General features: G+C 44.0%; 1 protein-coding gene across 2 annotated transcripts in view; it reads left to right on the top strand.

Annotated features, from left to right (window-relative positions):
• RAB30 (RAB30, member RAS oncogene family) overlaps positions 1-26,445 on the top strand; it is an 88,521-nt gene extending 62,076 nt beyond the window's left edge. For both annotated transcript variants that reach the window (XM_055119709.1, XM_055119710.1), the window contains exons 2-5: positions 7,283-7,383; positions 11,817-11,900; positions 22,051-22,234; positions 25,656-26,445. In XM_055119709.1, coding sequence (XP_054975684.1) covers positions 7,291-7,383; positions 11,817-11,900; positions 22,051-22,234; positions 25,656-25,906 — 612 coding nt within the window. In that variant the 5' untranslated portion in view covers positions 7,283-7,290 and the 3' untranslated portion in view covers positions 25,907-26,445. The remainder of the gene's footprint in view (positions 1-7,282; positions 7,384-11,816; positions 11,901-22,050; positions 22,235-25,655) is intronic.
• Positions 26,446-26,863: the final 418 nt, after the last annotated feature.

Raw genomic sequence — 26,863 nt, 5'->3', positions numbered from 1 at the left:
TATACATATATGTATTCTAGATATTTTAGTCAGTTCATCTCTTGTCATCAAGAAATGAAAGAAATTACTGGTCAGTACATAATGTGATTTATCCTTTCCTCTGTGGCCTTGATTTGGGTGGAGATAAGGGGTAGGGCCATGCCTGGCATTGCTCAGGGCTTAATCCTGGCCTTGTACTCAGGGCAGGGCTTGGGGGATCTTAAGGGGTGCTGGAGATCAAACTCAGGCATCTGCTATACTATCGCTCCAGTCCTTGATGACCTTGCTTTTGAGTAATTATTAGAAAGCCTTCCTTACTCTAAGATTCTGTAAATATTATACTTTCTCCTAGTGCTTTTAAAAAAATAGGTTTTCTAAAGTCTAAATATTTGGTCCATCTGGAATTTATTTTAGTATAATGAATGCAGATAGCATTCCAGCTTAATTTTTCCCAGAAAGATGTAGATTTTGAATCCTGGCAGTTTTACTCATAGCTGTATCATTTTGAACAAATTAACCTCTCTGGACCTCAATTTCTTCCTCGTATTCTGGGAATAATAATAATGCTTGCCTAATAAGAATGCTATGTGGAAAACACTTAGCACTGATTCTGAAATGTGGCATCACTGTTCAGGTCAGAGTCTGGAGACACAGCACCCTGGGGCAAACTGGTGTGTCTGGTGAAAAGGAGCAGGTCTAGGTGACGAGGATGCAGAGGGACACCTTGCTATTTTCTCCTCTGCCTGCCACTCGGAGAGGATCACTCCACCCCTCCAGCCCTCCCGTCCCCACTCCTCACCTGCATCATGAAGTTAAGACCCACCTCATGGGTTGTTGGCAGGCCCAGATTCGGCTCCATCTGTGAAGGCCTTCTGCACACTGTCAAAACCCTCCTATAAACACACCAGGATCATGTGTCAGTGAACGAGGAGAAGCCCTTGCCCAGGAAGAATAATTAATTTGCGATAGCTTGACATGAGTGGTTGATGTTATGCAAGTGAGCTTGCAGCAGCCGGTTACAGTCATGACTAGTAACCTTTTAGTAATTAAGCAATCATGAGCTTCCCTCTTCACCCCGAGCAGAGCTCCTGGTGGCTGAAGACCACCGGAACCTAGCTACAGCCATGCTGGAGGCCCCTCTCCACACGTTCGGACAGGCCTCGTGCATGAAGGTACCGGCAGAGGAACCCAAGTGTGTGTAATCCCATCAACGGCCAACATCCAGAGAGAGACTTAAAAGCAAGCTCTCAGAAGCGCAGGCACCGCGATGTCTTTAGCCTACTTGTCCCTCTGGGAGAAACTGGCAGTCTTCTGAGAGTTTCCTGCCCACATGGGACAGCCTTGCAAGCTTCCCATGGTGTATTCATATGCAACATCCAGTAACAAGCTGGATCTCATTCCCCTGACCCTGAAGAGCCCCCAGTGCAACATTGTTAGGAGGGCTGAGTTGAGATAGACTTTAAGATCTCAGGGAAAGGATGAAATGAGATGTTACTGAGCCCGCCCAAGAAATCGGTGATTAATGGGATTTTGTGATTTCGTGATTCGTGAGCTCCCCGAGACAAAATCTTGTTTGAGTGAAGGACAAATCAAACGTTTTCGATTTAATGTGCTCTTCTTGCCAGCAGTGGTGAGAGATGCGGATAGGAACAAATTGCTCTAGCCAAGATCTTGTTCTTGAGAATCTTAAACTGTTCTCCATACAGAGAACTCCTATACCCCTTGTCTTGTGTGGAGAGGTGTGTAATCACAAAAAAGAAAAGAAGATGATCCTCTGGTGGCTGCTGCTGCTGGACACCTGTGTGCGTTCGGTAGCCCTGAGCTGCCTCCCCACCTCCCACCTCCCCAGGGCCCCCCAACAGAGACACAGAGAGATGTGGAGACGGGGAGGCTGGGGACCACAGTCAGATGGTGAAAATGGCCCCTTTAATGCAGAGTTGCTAGCATACTTATAGAACATCTGAAGGGGGGTTGAGGTAAGCACAGGTGTGGTGGTCATTTACATAGATAAACATTTGGCAGAGGAAATTCTTTTAGGGAGATCAACTCAAGGAGACACACTGTCTCCTAGGGACTACTGTGTTGTTTTTGTTTGGATAAACACAGCAAGAGACAAAGATTTTAATACTTAGTTCTCTGGGCTGAGAGCAAACAAGGCTTTAAACACTTGGTTCTGGGCTCTGAGTGCAAGCAAGGCTTTTACTGTAAATCCAAGACTAAGTCCTCAGTCCAGTTCAGCTAGTCCTTCCCCAGGGGGGTCCTGTCTCTAAAGTAACAGTTTGCATGAAAACCAAGCCTTTATGCTTTCTAGACTGTCCCATTTCGCTGCCGGGTAGTTTTGCCACTCGACCTGGGTCCATCCCAGTCCCCTGGCGGGACCTCCCCTTTCGGGTGTCAGGAATTACAGAAACTGACGCCTGAGTCAAGTAGTTATGATCAAGTAATTATGCCCAGGGGCAGATATATTTCAGAGTCAATCAACTCCCAAATATTAGGAGCACAGCATTAATGGTCTTTCTGTGTTTAACCAAAGAACATCACTCGATGGTAACGTATAAAAAGGCTATAGGGGAAACAGAAAAGCAAGTACAAATATACATCACTTCAAATACAAAACAGTATCAATACAAGTTCGGAATTACCAGAAAGTTTTGTTTTACAAGCAGTCAAGATTAACATGGGGGACTGTGACAATGTGAGGTAAAATACAAGGGAAAGATAACAAATAAGCTTTAACTAAGTTAGGGATGCTAGCAAGGATGATATAAATTCCTCTAGGAGGAGGAAAGGGGACAATTCACTGATTAAGCCTAAAGCACTTAGGGTTAATATGCAACACAAAGGGGAGGTTCAAGATAGACTTTGGCTAAATTAAGGATGTTGGCAAGGACATGGTAAGCTTCTCTGGGAGGAGGAAAGGGGAAATTCACTGATAATGTCTAAAGCACTTAGGGTTGATATCCAACAGAGAGGGACTTGGTAAACTGGCCCTCCTGTTCTGGCACTGATCCTGCAGGCGAATCTCAGCCTGTTCCTAGCGACTGACCCAATTCTGAAGACTCCAGCTCAGCAGAGCTATCTTCTGATGTTACTCTTTGCCCCTCCTTTTCGTTATTGTTCTGTTTTAGCATTTTTTGTTTGTTTGAGGGGGTGGACCACCCCCAGCAGAGCTCAGGGGGTACTTCTGGCTCTGTGCCCAGGCTCTGTATGCAGTGCAAGGGTGGGAGCCAGGGTCAGCTGCATGCAAGGAAAGCAATTTAACCCCCATACTCTCTTTTTGGCCCTGTGTTGGGTTATTATAGATTTATCTTCCTGTTTCACAGCCTCCACCACTGTCCTGCACAGTCTCCGATGAGCATAAAGTTGTGCCTAAAGCCTCTGTTTCTCCTAGGCCTGGGCTTGCAGGACTTGTAAATCCAATTTACCTGGGTTCGATCCCCGCAACTCCATGTGCTCTATCAAGCCCCTCTGAGCTGGGTATGGCTCTAAAAGCAAACTAAAGACACACACACACATGTGAGTGTATATATATGTGTGTGTGTGTGTGTGTGTGTGTGTGTGTGTGTGTGTGTAAAAGAAAACTAGAGGATGCATGCTAAACTGTTAGCTGCAATAACCCCAAGAAAATGGTTATTGGTAGGGAATGAGATTAGCACTGTAGCACTGTCGTCCGTTGTTCATCGATTTGCTCAAGTAGGCACCAGTAACGTCTCCATTGTGAGACTTGTTGTTACTGTTTTTAGCATATTAAATATGCCACGGGTAGCTTGCCAGGCTCTGCTGTGCAGGCGGGATACTCTTGGTGGCTTGCCAGGCTCTCCGAGAGGGACGGAGGAATTGAACCCGGGTTGGCCATGTGCAAGGCAAACGCCCAACCCACTGTGCTATTGCTCCAATAGAGAATGAGATAATTTTCTTTTCTTTTCTGTTTGGCCATATTTTCCCTAATCAATATATATGACTCTCTCTCTTCTAAAGAAACACATTGGTTTCATATTGTTAAAAGGGCCACTTTTTTTCTTTAGAAATATTTATTTCTTTAAAACATTTTAATAAAGAGCCATGATTTACAAAGTTATTGATAGTTGCATTTTAGGCATACAATAACCCAACACCAATCCTCCCACCACTGTCAGCTTCCCTCCACCAGTGTTCCCAGATTCCCTGCCCATCCCAACCCCCACTCTACCCTGCCTGTCGACTTGATAGGCACATTACAAAGTTCCAGTTCCAAAGATCTCATGTTCTCAGTTCTGTGGAGTCCGTGTTTGGGGTTTATGGCTGTATCCCTCACCATATCACTGATGTAACTGAAGCCCATTGCTTGTTTTTAACCCATTACCTCCTGTTCTCTTCTTCCCCCTGGTTTCTCTCCTTCTTTGTCTGTCTCCTCTCTAAATATTGGGATCAAGGATGATCTAAGCATCCCCCTAAAAAGGGGCACTTTTTCATAAATTATCTAATTTTTCTCTTATGCAACTCACTCATGTGCCCCGTTAAATGGTCGGGAGACTTTCTTCAGCTCATTAGTACTGGGTTGTTTCTAGATCTTGCTTGCTGCATGGCACTGCAATGTCTGGTCTCTTCTCCTTGCTGTGCCTCAAGTAGGAGGGAATGCATCACCCACTGTCAGGGTAAGAGATTGGGGGGCATATTGGTGTGTGGACCAGAGCTGAGACCTAGGAAGAGAGGAAGACCTGAGTAAAACACGGGAATTTTTTTTTTTCTTTTTGGGTCACACCCGGCAATGCTCAGGGGTTACTCCTGACTCTGCACTCAGGAATTACTCCTGGCGGTATTCAGGCATGCTGGGAATTGAACCAGGGTCAGCTCTGTGCAAGGCAAATGCCCTCCCTGCTGTGCTATTGCTTCAGTCCCCAAACATAGGAATTTTGATCAAGGACAAATTCCCGTTATTTCATTTTTTTGTGGTCAGTGATTGGGAGACAGAGGGTAGGTTGGAGGCTGGTTCCGTGAGCACCGGAAGCTTTGACTGACTGCTATACTGAGTCCAAAAGTGCGGGGGGGGGGGGAAGCATTCTTCTGAGAAGCACTCAACTGTGTTTTTGTTGTTTGTTTTTTAAATAAAAGGATCATAACATGGCTTACATTGCCAGAGGTTCATTGTTTAGAAATTTTTTTCTCTGTAAGCTTTTCATAGTATATCCTCTTTCCTGTAACCTTTCATTCTTTTCTCATCATTTTCTTTTCTCTTTGAACCTTATGCAAATATCCATTTATCTAGATGCTTTGTGGTGATCTTGGTAGCTGGGGGCCGGCTGCTCCTCACAGTTTGTTTCTGTTTCTCATTCTGGCCTTGGAGCAGTTGCTGGATGGTGGAAGTGGTGAGTGGGGAACGGTTCCTGGGAAAGGGGGCACAGAGGCAGGGGAGAACTGCCTCTCTGAGCTGAAACCCAGGTTGTTCTTTCCACCCCACGGCAGTCTCAAAGGTCCGGAGGTTCCTTTCCTGGGCCCTGGCCCTCGTGACAGATCTAGCAGCGTTACCAGCTGCCAGGCGGGGAGGGCAGCTTTGAATCTGAGAAGGACCTTGGCTTGGTCACATGGGCTTTGGTTTGGATCCCAGTACAGGCTAATCTAAAGCTGAGTGACTTTCAGATGACCTCTCTGTGCCTTTATTTTTCTCTTCTGTGAATCGGGACTGGTAATAGGAGTATGTTGCCAGAGGGTTGTTATGTGGATTCAGTGAATGCACACATGTATACAATGCACAGTTAGGGAGTCTCACCTATTATGATTTATAATAATTACTGTATCACTGTCATCACTGTCATCCCGTTGTTCATCGAATTACTCAAGTGGGCGCCAGTAATGTCTCCATTCGCCCCAGCCCTGAGATTTTAGCAGCCTCTCCTTACTCATTTCCCCCAATGATTGGAGGCTCTTTTTAGGGTAAGGGGAATGAGACATGTTATTGTTAATGTACTTGGCATATCGAATACGCCACGGGGAGCTTGCCAGGCTCTTCTGTGTGGGTGGGATGCTCTTGGTAGCTTGCCGGGCTCTCCGAGAGACACATGGGCTTTGGTTTTATATATATATATATATGTATAATATATAATATATATATATTTCCCCTTATGATGACTTATAATAATAGAATCTAAAATTACTAGGTTAGGGACCTCATTCACCATTGGTGGGATTATAAAATGGTTTAGCCTCTATAGAAAACAGTATGGAAATGTCAAAAAAAAAATGGAAACGAGGACCAGAGAAATAGTATAGGAGGTTGTTCTGGTCTTTTTGTCCTGCAGTGATTAGCCCAGAGCTAGTATAGGGCCCCAAGAACCGATAATTGTTCTCACCAAGACATAACTCTGAGGATATTGTGCTTTATTCCTTTTTTCTTTTTAATATTCTTGCCAGCTTCCTAGTGAGCATGTAATATGGAAACAAAGTTCTGCCTGTAAGCCATACTCTTGGAGTAGACCATTACTAAACTCAACTCAGTCCCTTGGGCTAGGAAGATAGACCAGAAAGATGAAATCCCTCCACTCAAGGCCCAGCTTGCCAGTCATACATTGAAAAATGATTGTATATTACAAGTGCCATTTTAGGACTGAGCTAATGGAAATAGTTCACTGTATTGGGGAAGACCAATAAAAAAAATCCAGAAATGCTTGCCACTTCCTCTAAGGATAGACTTTTGTTGCAGAAAAGATGTGATAGAGGCATCCAGGCCGAAAGAGAGGACATATCACAGCCCCAGAGAATGAGAGGACAAGTTGTTTGGGGGGTTTTGGCAGCAGCCATGGGGGATGGTGATGGGACCGGGAGAAGGGAAAGTTGGTCAGAACATCCTCTGGTAAGACGCAGGATCCAGGACCTACAGAGACCCTCAGGGGCGTCCTCAGTTCTTTGTTTTAGCCTCCCAGATGTGTCTCCCGGGAGCGTAAATAAGTACCTTGAAGGCTTCCAGGGGTTCTTGGTTCCTGCTTCCTGTTCTCTCAACTTGTGTGTGTCTAGATGGGCAATCTCCTCCCTGTGCTATCGGAAATGAATCTGCTCATGTGAAGTATTTCTGACCCGGCTGCTGGGAGGAATAAAGGTTATGGGTGAGAGGACACCCTCATCATTTGCTGTCTGTTGGGAGGGTGTCTTGAGAAAAGGAGAAGTTCTGTTGTGACCAGACACCTGCTTCCTCTCACCCCAGAGGGATGTGTCAGATGGCTCCTGGCTGTAGTCGGCCCCGCTGTTCCCACGGAGACAACTGGAGCACAGTGTGAGCTCTGAGAAAATTCTCGCCAAGCCCAGCTCACTGCTGCCTGTGTTTGCCTTTCAGCTGTGTAAATGAGTATGGAAGATTATGATTTCCTGTTTAAGATTGTTTTAATTGGCAATGCCGGTGTGGGGAAGACGTGCCTAGTTCGACGGTTCACTCAGGTAAGAGCCTTTGGCGGGCTGGGACTCTTGTTCTCTTCCTGGCAGCGTTAGGGGAACCCAATGGGATGGGTGATGAGTCCCAGGTGCATTCTCCCAGCTGCCGGTCCCAACACCCATCTGACGGTGCTCAGGGTACTGCAGCCAGAATGAGAGCTTTGAACCATCCTTGGGAGCAAAGCTCTGATCACCATCACGACCCTCTGCTCCTTAGGAATGGAAAGAGCAGTGGTTGGGCTTGTTGTCGGCAGTGTTCAAAGAGATCAATGTTATAAAATATATAGTGCCTCATCATGAGCCGAAGGTAGAAACAACTTAACTGGACCTCAGACTAAACCAAGCTAGTAATTTCTTTTCTCTCAAAACCCAAATGCAAATGAAACTATTCAAACTCTCTGGCCTGACCCTCAAATCCTCCTAGGAAACTGAGTGAATAATGTTGGTGTAGAGCCAAGTATGCTGATTTTTCTGTTCTAAGTGGGAACAAAACAAGAAGAGTGAAGGACAGTTTGAACTAAATTAAATGTCTGCTCTATACTGATTCCTTATAGTCTAAGTGCTTGTACTGCTTGAGATAATCCTTTGGAAAATGATCACTCATGATTGGCTTCCTGCTTTTATACAGAGAAATGAACAGGAAATTGTCTTGAAGTTGACCTGTTTGGGGATTTTCTTCAGAAAAATGCATGGGGGGATTGTCATGAGTGCATCTTGCATTTACAAAGTACCTGCTGGGAAAGTTGAGACTGGAACTTCTGTTGGGTACATAGGGCAACCTGTGTCCTGGAAGGAACATGGACCAGATAGTGGGCTCACAGGGTCTGACCCGAGCTCTGTCTGGTTCATCCTGTGATCTTGAGGAAGTGAGACCTGGTAGGCTTCCCAGGCTCCCTGGCACACCAGAGGGGCCTACTGATGCCCAAGGCCTTCCCATCATGGACAGTCTGAGTCTCTGGAGACAGGCTGATTGGATAAACCAAGGGGTTTGGGGCCAGAGAGTCACCTTTAGAAATGTCAGGGGGGTTCCCATGACAAAGGAGTACAGAATAGAGCTTGTTCCCTTTTCTAGACTTTTGCCTGGTAACATTAAAGTAAGAAACCAATACACATTTCAGCCCAGCCATCCACCATGGTGTTGTGTTGGAAACTCCAACTGCTTTTACTTCCACCTGACATGAGTCATCTTTTCTGCTTTTGGCAGGAGCACGAGAATGCAGAAATGTCGAGGAGTTTTCAGAATCTTTATCAGAAGTTCCCTAGGCAGGGGTGGGGTAAGAGTCAATGTAGCAAAGGGGCTCAATTATGTGGTAAAGAATCAAAATAGACTTTCCATGGTCTGCTTATTATAGTATATATAACTGCAGATCTCTAATGATGCACACTTGAAACATAATTTTATTATATGATATTGCTTTAATAGAAGTGATAAAAAATAAATCATAAAAAAAAAAAAACTCCCTTGACCTTACCTAGAAGTCTTCGTCAGCCCACTCCTTTCATTTTATAAATGAAAACCTCAGGGCTTCTTAGTATTTCACAGCCTGTTACTGATGAGACATTAAGATCACGTCTCTCATCCCCTGGTTTTTAGCCCAGCCTTTTTTATTTCCTGCAAGTTTGAACCTTGGAAACCACAGAATCTGGCTTTCTCTGTTTTTAAGAGTTTTTTTTGTTTGTTTGAGGCATCATGATTTACAATACTGATAATGGCAGGGTTTCACACGAGGCATTCCCACCCCATACACTCCCCCCACCCAGCTCTTGCTTCCCTCCGCTCTGGTCCTAGCGTTCCCCTTCTTCTGATTCCCCCCTGCCCCACCAAGCCCACTTGCTGCGGGAAGTTTTCTACTGAAGACCAGTTCTCTGTTTCTGTTGTCTTTGGCATTCGTTACACCCTTGTGTTTCTTTATATCCTGTGTTTGAGAAGAATCATTCTGCATCTCTCCCTTCTGTTCACTACTTCACATAGCTTGTTACTCTCCAGACCCCTACATGTAACTGCAAATTGCCCAATTTCCTTGTTTCTTATAGCTGAGTGGTGTTCCATTGTATATATGTACCATAGTTTCTTTATCCAGTCATCTGTTCCTGGACATTTGGGTTGTTTCCAGATTTTTAGCTATTGTGAATCATGTTGCAATGAACATAGAAGTGCAAATGGCTTTTCTGAAAAGAGTTAATTGGGCCCTTCGGGTATATGCCAAGAAGTAGAACTGCTGGGTCAGTTCCTAGTTTTTTGAGAAGTGTCTGCATTTTCCAAAAAAGGTTGAACCAAGCCTTCTCTTTAGAAGCATAAAAATCTGTCCCAAAAGGTAAACATTCTTCCACTATGGCAAATCAGTTTTTACCAATAGGCACTCTATGCCTCATCTTTCTTTCTGACTACCTTTATCTTTGTAAGTCCTCAAATCCCTGCAAAGTTCCTCTGATATAGGGAGAGTTATGTTTGTTTTTGTTACTTTTGTAGATAGTTAAAATGAATTGGATTCAGCTGTTTTGACTAATAGGCTGATGGGGAGGCACTGGGAAAGATTTTTGTTCTTTGGTACTTACTGGGCACAAAACAGCTGGAGCTATGAATGTGAAGCTTGGCAAACCTTGTATTTGAGCCAAACCAAAAGAGACGAAAATTGATTCAATATTTGTAAGTAAAGTTATGAATACTTATATTTACTTCTTTTGCAACATGTGATGGAATATTTTCTCTTGGTTTCATGCTCAGCCATGTGAGTCCAAACTTGGATTTTCTTGCTCAGTGATGGACTTAGTAAAACATGTCCCAATCTTAGCTGTCAGAGGTGATAAAGCCGTTTTACTTTAATATTTGGAAATTCTGTAATGTAAGCAAAAAGGGAGGAGGAATGAGGTACTTTCTTGATAGACTTCCTTCCTAATTTCAGCACCCAACTCCCAACCTTACAGAAAATATGTTACAGTAGTTACATTGAATATATTTTTGTCTAAGTCATATATTTTGACTTTAGATTTCAGCCTGAGATAAAGCCTTTTTTGCTTGTGGTTCCTGTGAAATGCTTATATCAGCCTTCAGCTTATTGAATTTGAGGCCCAGACTGGGGCCTACCCTGCTTGAGGTCACACAGTGATCTTAAGACTGCTGTCTTCAGGGAGGTGGTGTGATGTACAGCGGGTACACTTGCCTTGTTTGTAGCTGATGCTAGTTTGATCCTTGCCAGAGTCTCAAAGGGTTCCCCAAGCACTGGAGCACTGTTAGGAGTGATCCCTGAGTGCAGAACCAGGAATAAGCCCAGAGCACCCCAGGGTGTAGCCCAAAAACCAAAAACAGACTACTGCCTCCTGGTTTAGTGCTAGTTCTAGTATACTATCTCCCTGAATAACTTTATTATTATCATTAATTATTGGTTTTGGGGATTCCCCTGGTTGTGCTGAGGACATACTGGTTCTGTGCTCTGGGATCACTCTTGACAATGCCCAGAAGACCGCATGCAGTGCTGGGGATTGAACCAGCGTCAGTGTTATGGAAGGCAAGTGCCTTAACCACTGTGCTCTATCTTTGGGGTCTGAGAGGCAGGTTTTTGTTTTCTAAATTAAATTACTTGTATTGAATGACCATGAGATACACAGTTACAAGATTGTTCATGACCAGGTTTCAGTCATACAATGTTCTAACACCCATCCCTCCACCAGTGTACGTTTCCCACCACCAATGTCCCCAGTTTCCCTCCCACTACCCCCTCCCCCAGCCTCTGTGGCAGGCACTTTTCTTCCTTCCTTCCTTCCTTCCTTCCTTCCTTCCTTCCTTCCTTCCTTCCTTCCTTCCTTCCTTCCTTCCTTCCTTCCTTCCTTCCTTCCTTCCTTCCTTCCTTCCTTCCTTTCTTTCTTTCTTTCTTTCTTTCTTTCTTTCTTTCTTTCTTTCTTTCTTTCTTTCTTTCTTTCCCATTGGGCATTACTGTTTGCAATACAGGTACTGAGAGGTCATCATGTCACTTCCTTCTGAGAGGTAGTTTTATACTTCCTTGACTTTTTCTCTTTCACACAGAGTACATACCCATTGGCCCCTATCCCAACCATCCTGATTCATCTCTGTGGCTCTCTGCTCCTCAAACTCCTTGTCTGATTCTTCCATTTATCCATTGGCATTGGGGCACCCCCTTCTCATTTACGTCCCTTCCCTTATATCCCTTTCCCTTCCCATATTTTTCTTCTAGCATTCATTGTTCTCCTACTTTCTTCCTGCTTTCTTCTTCCCTCAAAACCTCCGTACAAAATCCTATTAAACAGGTTCCACTTAACACTATCTGAAGTTCAGTTTTCTACCAAAGGAAGGGAATTGGTCTGGGTGAGTGGTAGTTGTGGGGGGAGGGGGCGTGGGGGGTTAGGGCTGGCAGAGCTTGGGAAAGACTTGCATGCCATTGAAAGATTCACGGAACCGTTGCTTTCCTTTATTTCTTCTCCAGGGTCTTTTCCCCCCAGGTCAAGGAGCCACAATTGGAGTTGATTTTATGATTAAGACAGTGGAGATTAATGGTGAGAAAGTAAAGGTAAGATTCTAACTGTTCACTCAGACGTTCTCTGCTCTTTATGGGAAGTACTGTTTTCATAATATTTATTAAATGACTCTCTTCATTCAAGCCCACTTCTTTTTTTAATGTAGGAGTACTGCTATTTATTCAGCCATTGATTAAGCTGATTGAATTGGGCCTGAACTCCACATTACTTTTTTCCCCAGAATGTTAATTTTATTTTATTATTTTTATTATTATTACTTTTTTTTTAATTACAAAGCTTTCCTATTTGGGTTTCAGTCACATAGTAATTGATCACCCAACCCTCCACCAGTGCACATCTTCCACCACCAATGTCCCCAGTATGCTCCCCGCATCTCAACCCTCCCCCTGCCTCTATGGCAGACATCTCCCCCATACTCTGTTGTATTGCTTGTTATGAACAGCATAAGATGTCAAGTGGCTTCAAGAGCAGCCATGTGCTCCTAGAATTCTAAACCTTTAGATAATTAGAGTCTGGATAAATCTCTGCAGCAAGCTGCTAAGTTCGGAGATTCTTTTGTATGTCTCTGAATCATGGCTGTTAAAGAGTTTAAGTAGCAGCCAGAGGCAGTTTGTGGGTGGGACCTCCAGGGTCCCATGGGGGTGGGGGGATGAGAGGAACCGGCCCATCCCCTATCCCTTGAGGCCTGGATTTTGCCATCACTGAACCTGCATACCTGCATTTCTCATTGGGTTCTGGAAGTTTGCGGCCATTGGGGTTTTTAGGGTACAGGAGGACAGACAATGCCCACCCCCATCTGAGGCACCCTGGTGAAGTCGGCCTGTCTTAAAGTCTGGAGGCATCTGCAGTGAGCTGCTTGCTTCATGGATCCTTTGGTGTGTCTCTGGATCCTGGCCCTTGTTTCCATCTTCTCCAGAGAAATGAACTATTGGCATATGCCCTGCAGGGCAGCTTTTGGTCTCTTTCCAGATTTATGGGTCTCTGAAATAAGGCCAACAAATGAGCTTGTCCAGCCGAGCTGGAGGTGGTTTGTTGATGTGGCTCCCACATACCTAACTTTTGATTGTTTAATTTCTTGGTAAGCTTGGCCCCAGTTGTTGGGGTCTGGCCAAAGGCACAGCGGTAATTTTGGGGTATCGGAAGCCTGAAGGCACATCAGGCTGCTGATGCACTCGCCCCGCAGGTTGACCTGCTGGCGGCACCATCCCCCGCTTCAAGCCCACTTTGAGACTGATTGACTCCACCTCAGCAGCTTGGGTCAGGAAGGGTCACGGATGGTGTCTAGAGATGGGACATGCAAGGAGAGTGGAAGCTGCCCAGCTCTTGCCACGTCAAAGGACAAAGAACCCTTCCCTTCCCCTCTTCTCTCCTTCCCCTGCCCCCTTCCTTTCCTCATCTCCCTTTACCCTGCTTTCTCTTTTCTTTTCCTCTTCTCTATTTTTTTCTCATCTTATTGATTTTACTTTATTTAAACACCACGATCTACAGAGTTGTTCATAATACAATTATCATGAGTGTTCAGTGTCCCAGCACCAACCCACTGCCCGAGTGATGTTCCCTCCGCCGTCGTCTCTGTCTTCCCAGCCACCCACGAGTGTCCCCTTAGAGGCACACAGTCCTGTGTTATATATACTGCTCGGTACAACCCAATAGCTGAAGAAGTGATCAAAAATACTGTAGTAGAAGAAAATTTGTGAAAATTGTTCTATCTTACCATGAGGTTGTTAAGTCTTTGAGGATTTACTAAGCTGTTTGTGGTTAATTGAGACTTTTGTATTATTGCTTTCTCTGTTGAATCTAGTTGGCTTCTATGTTTCTTTCCCATCCAATTTGGTGTACTCCCACTGGAATTTAGTACTGTGGAGTTGGAGGTGTTGTGTGGTCAGGTGATACAGAAACTCCAGGATCTGTAGAACTGGATGATCCGTAGAAACGGGATGAGTCTTAGTGAAGCTGTGGTGTTTAGGCCATAGACCATTGGCATGGTGGTGATGCTGCTTGGGTTGAAGTAAATCCCACAAGCTAAATTTCCTCGTGGATTTAGTTTGTGAATCTGAAGAGCAGGGCTAGTGGTGAGCTGACATGGCAGCATCTGTGGGTCTCTGGAAGGATACCCGACTCAGAAGACCCCAGAGTTCTCAGCCCCACCTCAGAGTATCTGGAACTTTCAGTTTGGTGTCTGTGCAGAGATTCTCAGTGCAGCCCGGGGGTTGGGCTGTTGGCATGGTGGCAGCAGTGGGGTGTGAATATGGCTGCCTGAGCTGCATCAGGGCAAGGATTCACCCTGCCCCTCCGCCCCCCCAGGGAGCCCTCAAGTTTTCAGTTGGGGGACCGGTGTGTCCATGCATTTTAGCTGCTTGGCTTGCATCTCCCAGAGATTTAGTTCATGCATCTGAAGAGCAGGGTGGTGCAGGAGTGGGCAGGGCAATGGCTGTGGGGAGTGGGCGCGGCCACACTCTCTACTGTGGTCTTTCCCTTCTCTCTCCCCTTCCCTACTTTCCCCTCCTCTCCCACTTCTTCCGCCCCCCCCATCTCCCTTCTCCTTCTTTTCACTCCTTCCCTCCCTTCCTTTGCCCTCCCCTTTCCTCCCCTTCCCTCCCCTACATTCTTCTTTCTCTTCTTTCCTTCCTGCCCTTCCCCTCACTTCCCTTTTCCCCTTTTGTGCTGCCAGGGCTGGAGTCCAGAGCCTCACACATGCAGGTGGTGGTTTCCCATGCAGCTACATCCCAGCCGTTAAGGAAACTTCATTTGGGATCTCCTGTGCCGGGCCGATTAGCAGCACTGTCTCGTTTCTACATTTGTAAGGGCCCATTCTGGCACATAAATCATTTACTGCGTTACTGTGTCTTCCTCCATATCCTGTCCTGGTAAGAAAAGGTGGTGAATTAGTGGGCTGCAAAAGATCCAGGCTCTGCTATCTTCATGGCAGCCCCTGGGGGTTTAGTGCATTTCAGAACTATGTTTGTAACAGAAGGAAGAGATTGTTTATTAAGTTAGTTGCTTTTACACATACTGTCACTAACTTGGTCCTTTGAGGATGAAGTTTATCTTCATTTGTGAGGTGCATTTTATCTTCATTTTATAGGTTCTGGAGAGGTGATGGCTTGTTTATTTGTGGTGAATGACTTCCTTATTGGTGGTGAATGACTTATTTGTGGCTACCCCATTAGGACAGGAGGGAGGAGTTAAGATTTGAAAATGTTTTGCAATCCAGTGTACCCGCCGCCACCCGTATCTTTCCTCTGCTTGAGGTGACAGGAGTGAAGGCCAATAGGTCCATCTGTCACTTTGGCAAGAAAGGAGGGAGGTGATCAGAGTGAAATGTGAAGTGAGATTAAATTGCAAGAAGTAAGCAGAGAGAGTGCTTGGCTGTGTGCTCTGCCTGCAGACCCCGTACAGCTAAATCCTCTGCAGAGTTAGCCACCCTGAAGCTGGAGAAATAGTGCAGCTGGTAGGATGTTTATTTTGCACACAGCAGATCTGGATTCACTTCCCAGCACCCCAGATAGTTTCCTGGGCCCCTCCGGGAGTGATCCCTAAATACTAACAAGTGTAACCCCAAAACAAAACTACAAAATAAAATAAATGAAAAAGAAGTAATAACTGTGAGGCAGAAAAGATAGTGCTGAGGACTGGGGCCCCAGCTTTCAGACAGGAGTAGGAATTTGTTGCCTAGCAACGCTGGGAGTGATGCCTAAGCACTGCATTAAGAGGAATCCTTGAGCATTGTAACCCAGGAGCAAGCTAAAAAGAAATAGTCACCCTACCATCAACACCATATTGAAAACTATGAAGTTAGAGTTTAGGATGAATCCCAACTTTCAATTCATGTCACTTTCTCCTACTTGTAAATGCCCCAAGAATGCGGAGGCGGGACTGGAGCTGGCGGGTAGGGCATTTGCCTTGCATGCAGCCAACCCAGGTTCGATTCCCAGCATCCCATATGATACCCTGAGCACCGCCAGAAGTAATTCCTGAGTGCAAAGCCAGAAGTAATCCCTGTGCATCGCCGGGTATGATCCAAAAAGCCAAGAAAAAAAAATGCAGAGGCATTTGATGGTGCTCTCACAGCAGAGAAGTATTCAAGGAAGCCTGGTTGAGCTAGCCTAGCTCCCTCGTCTCTCTCCCAGCACTGCCTCTTCCTGCGTTCCTTACTGCCAAATAGTACCAGGAGTACAGGGACGCAAAAGCAAGGAGTGAGTCCAGGTAGATGCCAAGGGGCAAGCACAGGAGATCTACGTTTGGACAGAAGAGGGAGCCAGGGCGTGGAAAGGAGGGAGACGGAGATGTGCACTCAGGAGATGTGCTAAGGAGCTAAGTAAGATAAAGGTCTTTGAAACATTTGGGTTTTTCATAGATTCATTTTGTTACTAAAACTGTTCATGTCTGCCATGTGCCAGCACCGACTAAGGATGAGAGGGTCCCGACTATTGTTCTTTCCTGAGTTGATATTTCGATGTTACCTTTATTCCACATTCTGTGTATCCTTGGTGCTTATCACAATCTGCTACAATCCATTATTTAGTAACTTATTTATTTAATTTTTTTTGGCCACACCTGGCTGTGCTCAGGGATCACTCCTGGTGGGGCTTGGAGGGCTGTATCGGGTACTGAGGATCAGACCCGGGTCAGCTATGTGCAAGGCAGTTCCCTATCTGCAGCCCCTGATTTTTGACTTTACTGCAAAACCACAGGCTTGCCAAGACTAAGATTTGTGTCTTCCTTATCTTTGTATCAAAACTTAATTCTGTGTCCATCACCGCTCTGGACTTTAGATCTTCATCTATAAAGCTAGACCTTCATCCATAAATCAGCTAATCTCTCAAATCTAGTTCTAGTTAACTGACTTGTTTTTTTTTTATAGCCATCTAAGATCAAGATACAAAATGACCTTCTACAGCCACGCTGATCCCCGGGGCCAGTGCTCTCTTTGACACTTGCCCACATGAGAAATCATTTCTTGTGTGTATAGTAGTAGTACTAGTAGTAGCACTGTAGCACTGTCATCCCATTGCTCGTCAATTTGCTCGAGCGGGCACCAGTAACATCTCCATTGTGAGACTTGTTGTTACTGTTTTTTGGCATATCTAATATGCCACGGGTAGCTTGCCGGGCTCTGCCGTGCGGGTGGGATACTCTCAGTAGTAGCCGTGTGCAAGGCAAACGCCCTACCTTCTGTGCTATCCCTTCAGTCCAGTACTGGTAGTAGTAGTAGTAATATAGTTTCATTTAAAGAAATTTAGGGGGGTGGGAGAGATAGTTCAGCAGATCTGGTCCTTGCCGAGTATGCCCCATACCCTATAAGAAAAAGAAATTTACTTAAACGCGAAGGGAGAGGAGAAATTACTAATCACCTCCTTAGACCTTTAGTGTAAGAGTCAGAGCCATCTAGCTTTCATTCAGGAATAGTTGAATTATTGTTAACTGGAATTATTGTTTACTTGAATTATTGTTTATTCTTCCTTGTGATGTTTTGTATGTTTTTTGTGTTGATTATTGGGGGTGAGGGGCTTCTACCCAGTGGTACTCAGGGGTTGCTTCTGGTTCTGTGCTCAAAGATCACTCCTAGAAGTGCTCAGGGGACCATGTGTGGTTCTGGGGATTGAATCAGGGTCAGCCACATGAAAGGCAATCGCTACCTACTGTTCTATCTCTCTCGGGTCCTTGAATACTTTTTAATTGTTGTGATGGCCAGACACAACTGTGCCAGGGGCCACAAGGAACACACCTAATGGTGCAAGTCACATGCTCGACCATTTGAATCACAACCCCAGTCATGTTTAAGTATATTTTTGCTAAGAGATTTTTGTAGTCTTTCTCAGGGTCTCTCAGACTCAGCAAAAAAGAGAACATGCCACTAACAGATTTGTGCAAGATTTCACACATAGTGTCAGGGCAGGACCAGACCCCAATTTTTCTCCTGATCTCTGACCATCTCCCTCAGATTCCCCAGATGTAAGCAGGGAATTAAAGGTAATAAAAAGATTCTTGGAGCTATTAAATCAGTGGTAAATCAACAAAGGGAAAGCTACAGGAGAGGTCCTTATTTTAAGTGGTCTGCATTCTGCCTTAAAAATAAAATGTACAGAAAAAAAAATTCTCCATTGATATTTCATTATATCACAAATTAATTAGTAATTAGCTAAACTCTAAGCTCAGGCTAAAATTTAACCATAGATTAATATAGAACTAACAGATTGCTACCTTTCTCTCAAAACAGACCTATATTGTCTTGATAGGAGATAATTGAAAGTACTCACATATCTCACATATATTTACTTTTTTGACCATTATACCATTGATCTTTTCATCAATCCTGTTATAGCAGATACTTTGTGCCACGTACTGTGTAGATAGAGCACCTTTCCTTTCTAGGAACATTCTGTCACCTAGCTCAAGTATTTTATCTATGAAAATTTCTTTAATACTTTCTTTGGAACTGGGGAACGGGCCATACCCAGCAGCTCTTGGGGATTGCTTCCAATTTGATACTAAAGTAAGTTTTCATTCCTGGTGGTGTTCCAGGAACCATGAAGTGATGGGCCTAGAACTGAATTGACGGCATGTACAGCAAGCACGTTAACCCCTGTACTATCTCTTCATCTGGCTCTTTTTTTTTTAAGTGTTTTAATTTTATTTATACTTGCATCACAACTGGTGATGCTCAGGGGTTCCTCCTGGCTCTACACTCAGGAATTGCTCCTGGTGGTGCTTGGGGGACCATATGGAATGCGGAGGATTGAATCCGGGGTCAGCTGTGTGCAAGGCAAATACTCTACCCACTGTACTATCACACTGGCTCCAGGCTCTTCTTATTTAAAAAAAAATTTTATAGTGGAGTGGGGAGGCTGGTCCATACCTACCAGTACTGAGGAATCACTCCTGGCTGTATATGGGAGCTGTCTGTCTGGGGGCTGTGTATGCAGTTTTGGAGATCTAACTAGGGTTAACTACATTCCTGGGAAGCACCTTAGTCCCTGCCATCAGGTTGCCTTTGCCCTGAGACTGATTTTATATCTGTATCCAAGGAAGAGGAGTCTGTTGGTGTCACCTCTATTCATACTAACTTAAAGAAGACAGTTGTCTTTAGTACCTCTGGCTCTTCTTTAATATTTTAATAATTATTTGAGCAGAATTAATCTTTTCTTTGTGATCCCATGCTCCTCTGCTAATAGCCAGCACTTAAATATGTCTACCATGTAACATGTACTATGTTAGAAAAACACTTTGGGGCATGTGATCAATTAAGGGACAGTCTCTGGTCCTCAGAAAACTCGGTATAGCACAGAAATACACTAACTCAGCCAGTGAGATAGGCCAGGAGGTAATGCACTTGCTTTGCATATGGTCCCTGAGCACTGCGAGGGGCTGCTCCTGAGCACAGGAGCAGGAACAGTTGCTGAGTGTTTCTGGGTGATCCCACCCCATTCCCCCAACCCATCCCCAAAGAAACATGCCAGCAAGCCAGTGATTGCAGTGCACTGTTGTGACAGCAACATAACAGAGGTATGAGTTTATCCAAAGGAGTAGAGAACAGAAAACACCCTGCTGGTGGCAAGAGGCTCAAGGGCCTGTGGCTGCATCTTTGACAGCATACGGCTGTCAAGAGGTTGACATGAGGAGATAGTTTATGTGCCTGTGCTTCTTTCTTAGAACATCTCATGTTTTATTGTAGCAGTGTCAGCTTTGCTTCCCTATGGACTGTAAGCTCAGATCAGGGATTGTTTTTATTCAGTGTTGGGTATTCCCTGTGCCTGCTACAGGGCTCTGCATGCACGAATGACCTATAAATACTGAAAAAGAGCAAAGGAATTGCAAAGTAGAAGTGAAACTAAGAAGAGGATATGGAGTATGAATACCCTTAAGAATTAACAATAAAACTAGAAGCAGACAGTCTCTATCAAAAAATCTTGTGTACATTCCGGTGACAATCTAGAAAACATTTGAGTAGTTTTCATCTGCAAATCTTTCCCAAGACCTTCCAGTCATGAGAGGGGGTTGATTTCCAATGATTTGATAGCATTAAATCCAATCACAAGTGTTTTTAGAATTGAAGGTTTAGTGTGCCTTAAAATAAAAGTTATTATTCTAAGTTATGTCTTGGCAGAAAAGACCCATAACGTTAAGTTTGAGGCAGAGAACAGAACCCCTTGTGTTCCTGAGGTATAGCATTTGTATGGTTGCCTTCAGCATACACAGATTTCCATGCTGATCATCAGAGAACAGCTTTAACTTCAAATCAAAGAGCCTGCGTGTGGGTGGTTGGTGGCAGGGACTACTGGTCACTCATCTGTGTTTAAATTAGTATGAGTAGAGGGTGACACCAACAGACGCCTCTTCCTTGGATACAGATGTAAAATTAGTCTCAGGGAAAAGGCAGCCTGATGGCATGCATTGAGAAGTCAGAATTCCAGTTTCGTGGGTAACTAGTTAAGAGATGAAGTTTCCTGTTGGTGAAAAGGAAGTATAAACTTCCTTGTCTTATTGGGTAGGTTGTTAGGGTTACATGAGACCACAAATAAACATCTGAAAACTTGTTTTTTGTCATACACTCTCTTTGGTGCTGGAATTCCACGCACAAAGGAAATTTACTTTGTCCATGGAGCTTTCAGTCTAGTGATGAAGAGAGATACACAATGGTGTTGGTGTGCACCACCGGTGGCTCACACTAGGATCTGGTTTAATTGCACAGTTAGGCTGCAGATTGCAGCCCCAGCATCAATGACAAATTATAATAATTTTTTAAAAAATCGTTACAATCTTTATTAAATGCTTCTAGTGTTAGGTACCATGAAGGAGAATTACAGTGTGGTTGCAGGAGAGAATGTGTGGCAACCAATTAGGACACGAGGGAATTAGCCTAACTTCAAGGTTCCAGGCAGTCTTCCTTGTTGAGTCTGTTAGTGGAGTGAATGCTTTAGGCCATGAGAAGCCTCGGTGCTGACAAGAGAAGCTGATTCTTGTTACTGTTAGAGCTGCAGTGTGCTGTGTGGTCAGTGCTCAGTCTGGCGGACAGGCCCTTTCAGCAGAACTCTGTGTGCCAAAACTCGGGGAAAACTGAGATGTATTTTGTCTCCTTTGTTCTAACTACTGGTTATTAGATATTACAGCCAGAAGATAAGATTAGAAAATAGGGGCTTCCAGCAGGGTTGCATATTATTAACTTCTTTTTGTAAAGAAACCATCCAAATCCAAAGAGATTATGGTTTGCTCAAGATAACATTGCCAAAAAGTGGTGGTAGGAAATTTTTGTTTTTGACACCATGCATTGTTCCTGTCTCGTTAACAAAGATGACATCCTAATACAGTTATTTGAACTGTGAACTTCAGAAGGTGAGAAGGTTGTATTTTCTTCTTCTCCAGTTGTTGATGATATGCCAAGGATCACAGAGTAACAACTTTCTACAGGTGCCACTTTTTCTGGCTTGCCTTAGGTTAAGAACGTGGACCCTGGTATCTCTGCATCATCAAATTGACTCTGAAACACGTTCTCTTTGACCTCTATTTCCTCACCTCATAATGCCAGGTTGATAGTATCCATGTCTCCTCATGGAGTTATTGGAGATTAAGTCATTGCAGGTAAAAATCTTAGAGCCTGGCACACAATAAATGCTCAGTACATTTTTTTTAAAGAATAAAGGAAAATGTATGTGTTTGGCAGGGTGTATCTGAGATTGAATGCAGGACCTCAATACATACAAGTGTTCTACTGCTGAGCTGCATTCCTGGCCCTCTAGGGACACTCTTAAATAATCTAACAAAGATGGGGTAAAAGCAAACCCCTCTCTCCAACCAGACTCACTTGAGACAGTGCATTTTTTGGAATTGCATAAATACCGTTTATTTTTTATTTTTTTTTAATTTTATTTTTTATTCTTTTTTGCTTTTTGGGTCACACCTGGCGGTGCTCAGGGGTTGCTCCTGGTTCTGCACTCAGGAATAACTCCTAGTGGTGCTCAGGGGACCATCTGGGGAGCTGGGAATCGAACCCGGGTTGGCCATGTGCAAGGCAAACCCCCTCCCCGTTGTGCTATCACTCCAGTCCCACCGTTTATTTTTTAATGGCAGAAAGTAATCTTGAAATGATTTGGGTCGAGGTAATTCCATTTTGAAACTAACAGATGGCAATGCTCGCTTGCTTTTCTGTTTCTTCAGCCTGATCCTTCTCTTATCCCTTCACAGCTTCAGATCTGGGACACCGCAGGTCAAGAGCGATTTCGATCAATTACCCAGAGTTATTACCGCAGCGCCAATGCCTTGATCCTCACCTATGATATAACCTGTGAGGAATCCTTCCGCTGCCTTCCTGAGTGGCTGCGGGAGATAGAACAGTATGCCAGCAACAAGGTCATCACTGTGCTAGTGGGTAAGTGAGTGCTTGTCACGTGAGAAGACATGGTGTCAGTAAGAAACGTTTGAGAGGGGCTGGAATGATAGTTCAGCGGGTAGGGCGTTTGCCTTGCATGCGGCCGGCCCGGGTTCGATTCCCAGCATCCCATATGGTCCTCTGAGGAGTGCCAGGGGTGATTCCTGAGTGCAGAGCCAGGAGTAACCCCTGTGCATTGCCAGGTGTGACCCAAAAAGAAAAAAAAAAAGAAACGTTTGAGAGAAGAAGCACAGTGAACTAGGGCACTTGCCTTCCACATAATTTGACCGTGTTCAGTCTCCAGCTTCATGTGTGGTCACGTGCAGTCATGGCCAGGAGCACAGCTGGCTGTGGCACCCGCCCTCCGAAAATGAAAAGTTATAGCATAAAAACTCATACATTGGTACCTTAGGAAACAGCCTATGTTTTGGGCGGTCACTATTTAGTATGACAGCAGTTGAAAAGAAAATGAAATTACACCTATCTGATAGGATGGTTTAGAAAAACAAGGTTGAAAATAATTGTTATTTGGTTTTTCTATCTGTGAAGGCTCTAAGTAAGTAGCTGTATGTTGTTAAATTTATGTGCTGGCTTAAGCTTTCACAAAATCTCATTACAAGATCATAAAAACTGATGGTCTAGAAGTAAACTGTGTTTCTTCAGTTGATAATCATTATTTATGTACTGATTTATTGCCTAAAAATGAAGTTTGCTTAGTTGTTCCCTTTCTAACATACTGACTTGAGGAATTTTCAGTTTTTAGAACTTTAAGGAACATTATGCAGTTTCATCTAGTAGTATGGTAAAATCTTTGCTTTATATAGGGGGAAAGAAGAGAATAATCCTCATTTTCTACAGTGACATATAAACCCACTAAAAGTGAAATTGCTTGAAATGAGCCAGATCATTAAAAACTCCTCTGGTGGTGAATAGAAAATGTTAATAATATATAATTGGTTTTTTTTGGTAATTTTTTTTGGGGGGGGGCACACCTGGTGGTATTCAGGACTTACTCCTGGCTCTGCACTCAGGGAAAATTCCTGGTGGGGTTAAAGGAACCGCATGTAGTGCTGGGGATTGAACTTGTGTTGGCTGCATGCAAGGCAAATGCCCTAACAGTTGTACTGTCACTCCGGCCCCTAAATATAGCTTTCTTCCTAGCAAGCAACATTGCTTTATATTGTAGCACGATCTGAATTTGGGGAACTAGAGCGATACTTCAGCATGTAAGGCATTTGGCATGTATGCAGTTGACCCGGGTTTGATCCCCAGCACCCTACCCTGAGTACAGCTAGGTGTTGCCCCAAAATAAGACAAACAAGCAAAATCTGAGTTTTGGAATCTGGTAGAGGACCTCAGTAACTATATATATATGTATATATATGTATGTATATATATACATATGTATAGTTATATAGTTATATATATGTGTGTGTATATACACATACATATAAGTGCATTATATGTGTGTATATATAGGTACAATTATGGTTAACATTATCACTTTACAGTAAATATATATCCACAAATAACCATATCTATGTATGTATATACATATATCTGATCCTATACAATAAGTATACTATGTTAGTATGTGCTAGATATGCTAGCTATATGCTAGATCACACACTAGGAGTATTTAGTGTCATCATTACTACTTTACAGGTGAGGAAATCGAGCATCAGAGAGGTAAGCATTTAGTCATTGAAGCATTTAATACGTTGAAGTATTATAGAATTTTCAAGTGTGAATTTTCTTATTTTATCTCTGTCACATCCTTTGATGTGTTCTTCCATCACCTGCATTCCTACGTAGATTTGCAAATTTAGTTTGGTTTTTGTTCATTTGGTTGGTTTGTTTTTGTTTTTCTTCGTAGCAAAAGTATTTTGGAGTTGGTACTTGGTGATAGAGTTCTAATAGGATTGTAGAGAAAAGAAGTGTGTTTTTTCTTTTTTCTTTCTCACATTTCCAAGGACTGTGTCAGTTCCCTGAAATTCCCAAAGTAACTGTTAAAGTTTGTAGCTTGAATGTCATGAATAAACTTATAATTTAAATACATTTTGTAAAGTCTGTTTCCCTGTAGTTATTATTGATGTTTCAACAGTTTCAGTATCAGTAGGGAACACTTTTTTTTTCAAAATAAGTTTTTTTGTCAAACCCAAATGGCATACCACTGTGTCAGTTCAATACTCAGGGGTCACTTCTGGCTCTGCACTCAGAAATTACTCCTGGTGGTGCTCAGGGGACTATCTGGGATACTGGGCATCAAATCCTGGGTAGCCACGTTCAAAACAAGCACTGAACTATCTCTTTAGTCCTGAGAGGATACCTTTTCTCCCCACTTTTTTTTTGTTTTTGGGTCACACCCCAAGATGCTCAGTAGTTACTCTTGGCTCTGCCCTCAGGAAATACACCTGATGGTGCTCAGGGGACCATATGGTATTCTGGGGATTGAACCCAGGGTGTGTTTGTGCAAGGCAAATGCCCAGTCTACTGGACTATCGTTCCGGCCCTAGGAGGGGATACTCTTTAAGCTGACTTCTGAGTCCTTTGACACCGTGACCCATGGGTTCTTTTTGCTTTTACTGTGTCAAGTATTCCAGAGTCATCTTGGGCATTGCCTGTCCCAGACAGAGAATTAGCTTCTCTCCAAGAAGTACAGTTTCCTTTGAATGAGAAATTGCATTTAAATGCCACAACCAGTGATAGGAATCCTCCTTACTAGTGGGTTATTACTTTTATGCTTTTCAGGATGGGCCTGAGGTTAATTCTTTAGCATTCACGAGGGCGTAGGGAGGGTGGCAGGACAGGGAGGCATGGTAGGGGGTTGTTGTATTCAGCTCAACCAAACATTCTTTAATAAAAATGTTTTAAAAATGTTAGGGACTGTAATTTATGGTACTCTAAATGATCTGGTTGCTAGGGTCTCACATGGACAATGCTCCCACACTGCACCCTCCCTTGGAGTGCCTCACCACCCAGTCCGCACCGCAGGCTCCATCCCTCCACCAGGATAAGCTCAGTTCTGTAGAACAGTTCTGAGGATCTGCAAGTTTGGATATTTGTTTTTCCCTTATTATGTCTCTTACATCAGACCTGAGGCAGATTGTTCTGTGTCTGTCCCCGCCTTCTGACTGACTTTACTCAGCATGATCCTCTCCAGATCTATCCATGCAGCAGCAAATTCATGATGTCCTCTTTTCTTGCTGCTGAGTAATGCTGGATTGTTTCTATAGACCTGTTTCCTTATCCAGGCATCTGTTCCTGAGCATGAAGCCAATAGGTTGTTTTGACACTCAGAGCAGAGACACTCTGACATCACATCCACTTATCCTTGTCCATAGCACAGAGTATAGCTCCATGGGAGGGCAGCACCAGGCATCCCAAAGCAGTTCACTTTTCTGATTTCCCCCACCCGTAGGCAACAAGATCGATCTGGCAGAAAGGAGAGAGGTCTCCCAGCAGCGAGCTGAAGAGTTCTCAGAGGCTCAGGACATGTACTACTTGGAGACCTCAGCCAAGGAATCTGACAACGTGGAGAGACTCTTCCTTGACTTGGCATGTCGCCTCATCAGTGAAGCCCGGCAAAACACTCTTGTGAACAACGTCTCCTCGCCCTCACCCGGAGAAGGGAAAAGCATCAGCTATTTGACTTGTTGTAACTTCAACTAGGGACAGGCAAGGAGAAGGGAATAATAGGTTCTCTGCTGGACCCTGACTTGTTGGGAACACCAGTGATGACCCAGTGGCTTCTGCTCTCAGACCTCCTGGCTCCTGTATACTTACAAGGCATGGAAGGCCCAGGGCTTGTCTGTGGGCCAGCATTAGCAGAACAAATACCAGTTTCGTCCTTTTGCAGTCTGGAGTTGGAGCCAAGAGAACACTGCACCCGGCACTCTGTGACCTGCAGAGCATGTTGCTTTTGTTTTTTTGAGACAGCTAATAAAGGCGCACCCCTTGAAAGTCTGGAGGGACTGTACCGTAGGGATCCTGCCTCACATTGGTGCAGGGGGATAGGGACTATGCTTTAGGGATTCTGGGGTTCCTGGCTTCCTGGTCTACCAGATTATCCATAACTGGGAAGGCCAAGGACTGTCTCTGTGGTGTGCATTGATGTCTCCATGGAGATTTTCAAAAGTATTATTTCTTTTGTCCACAGCACTTTCGAGAACTTTGCGATGTGAAAAATAAAATGAGACCTTTACCCATGACCAATAGCAACAATTGTTTTACTAATACATACAAGCTCCATGACTTCTGGTGCTAATGATTCTGTTCTTTCACAGACCAAACGTTTAGTACATTGTCCTTAAATGTATATTCTAGGAATTAAAAAATAATAAGGGAAATCCATGAACCAACACTTTCTAAAAGTCTCATTACTACCTTTCTAAGGGATACCTGTCAGAAAAGAAAATATTTTGTTTTCCAGGGCTGGATATTGAACCCAGGGCTGCATACATGCAAAGCATGTGTTCTAATGCTGAACTACATCCCTACCCCTGGGAAGGAGAATACTTTTCCTTTATTGCTGCCCTCTAAATCACTACTATTTTCTTCTAGTCTCTCTTATTTTCTGACCTTTAATATAATAAAAGTTTGAAAATAATAAAAAAAGACTCATGATAT

The sequence above is a fragment of the Sorex araneus genome, chromosome X, assembly GCF_027595985.1.
Source record: "Sorex araneus isolate mSorAra2 chromosome X, mSorAra2.pri, whole genome shotgun sequence".
NCBI lineage: Eukaryota > Metazoa > Chordata > Mammalia > Eulipotyphla > Soricidae > Sorex > Sorex araneus.
Note: the sequence above shows the minus strand (reverse complement) of the source record. Positions and strands in the feature narration are given on the sequence as shown.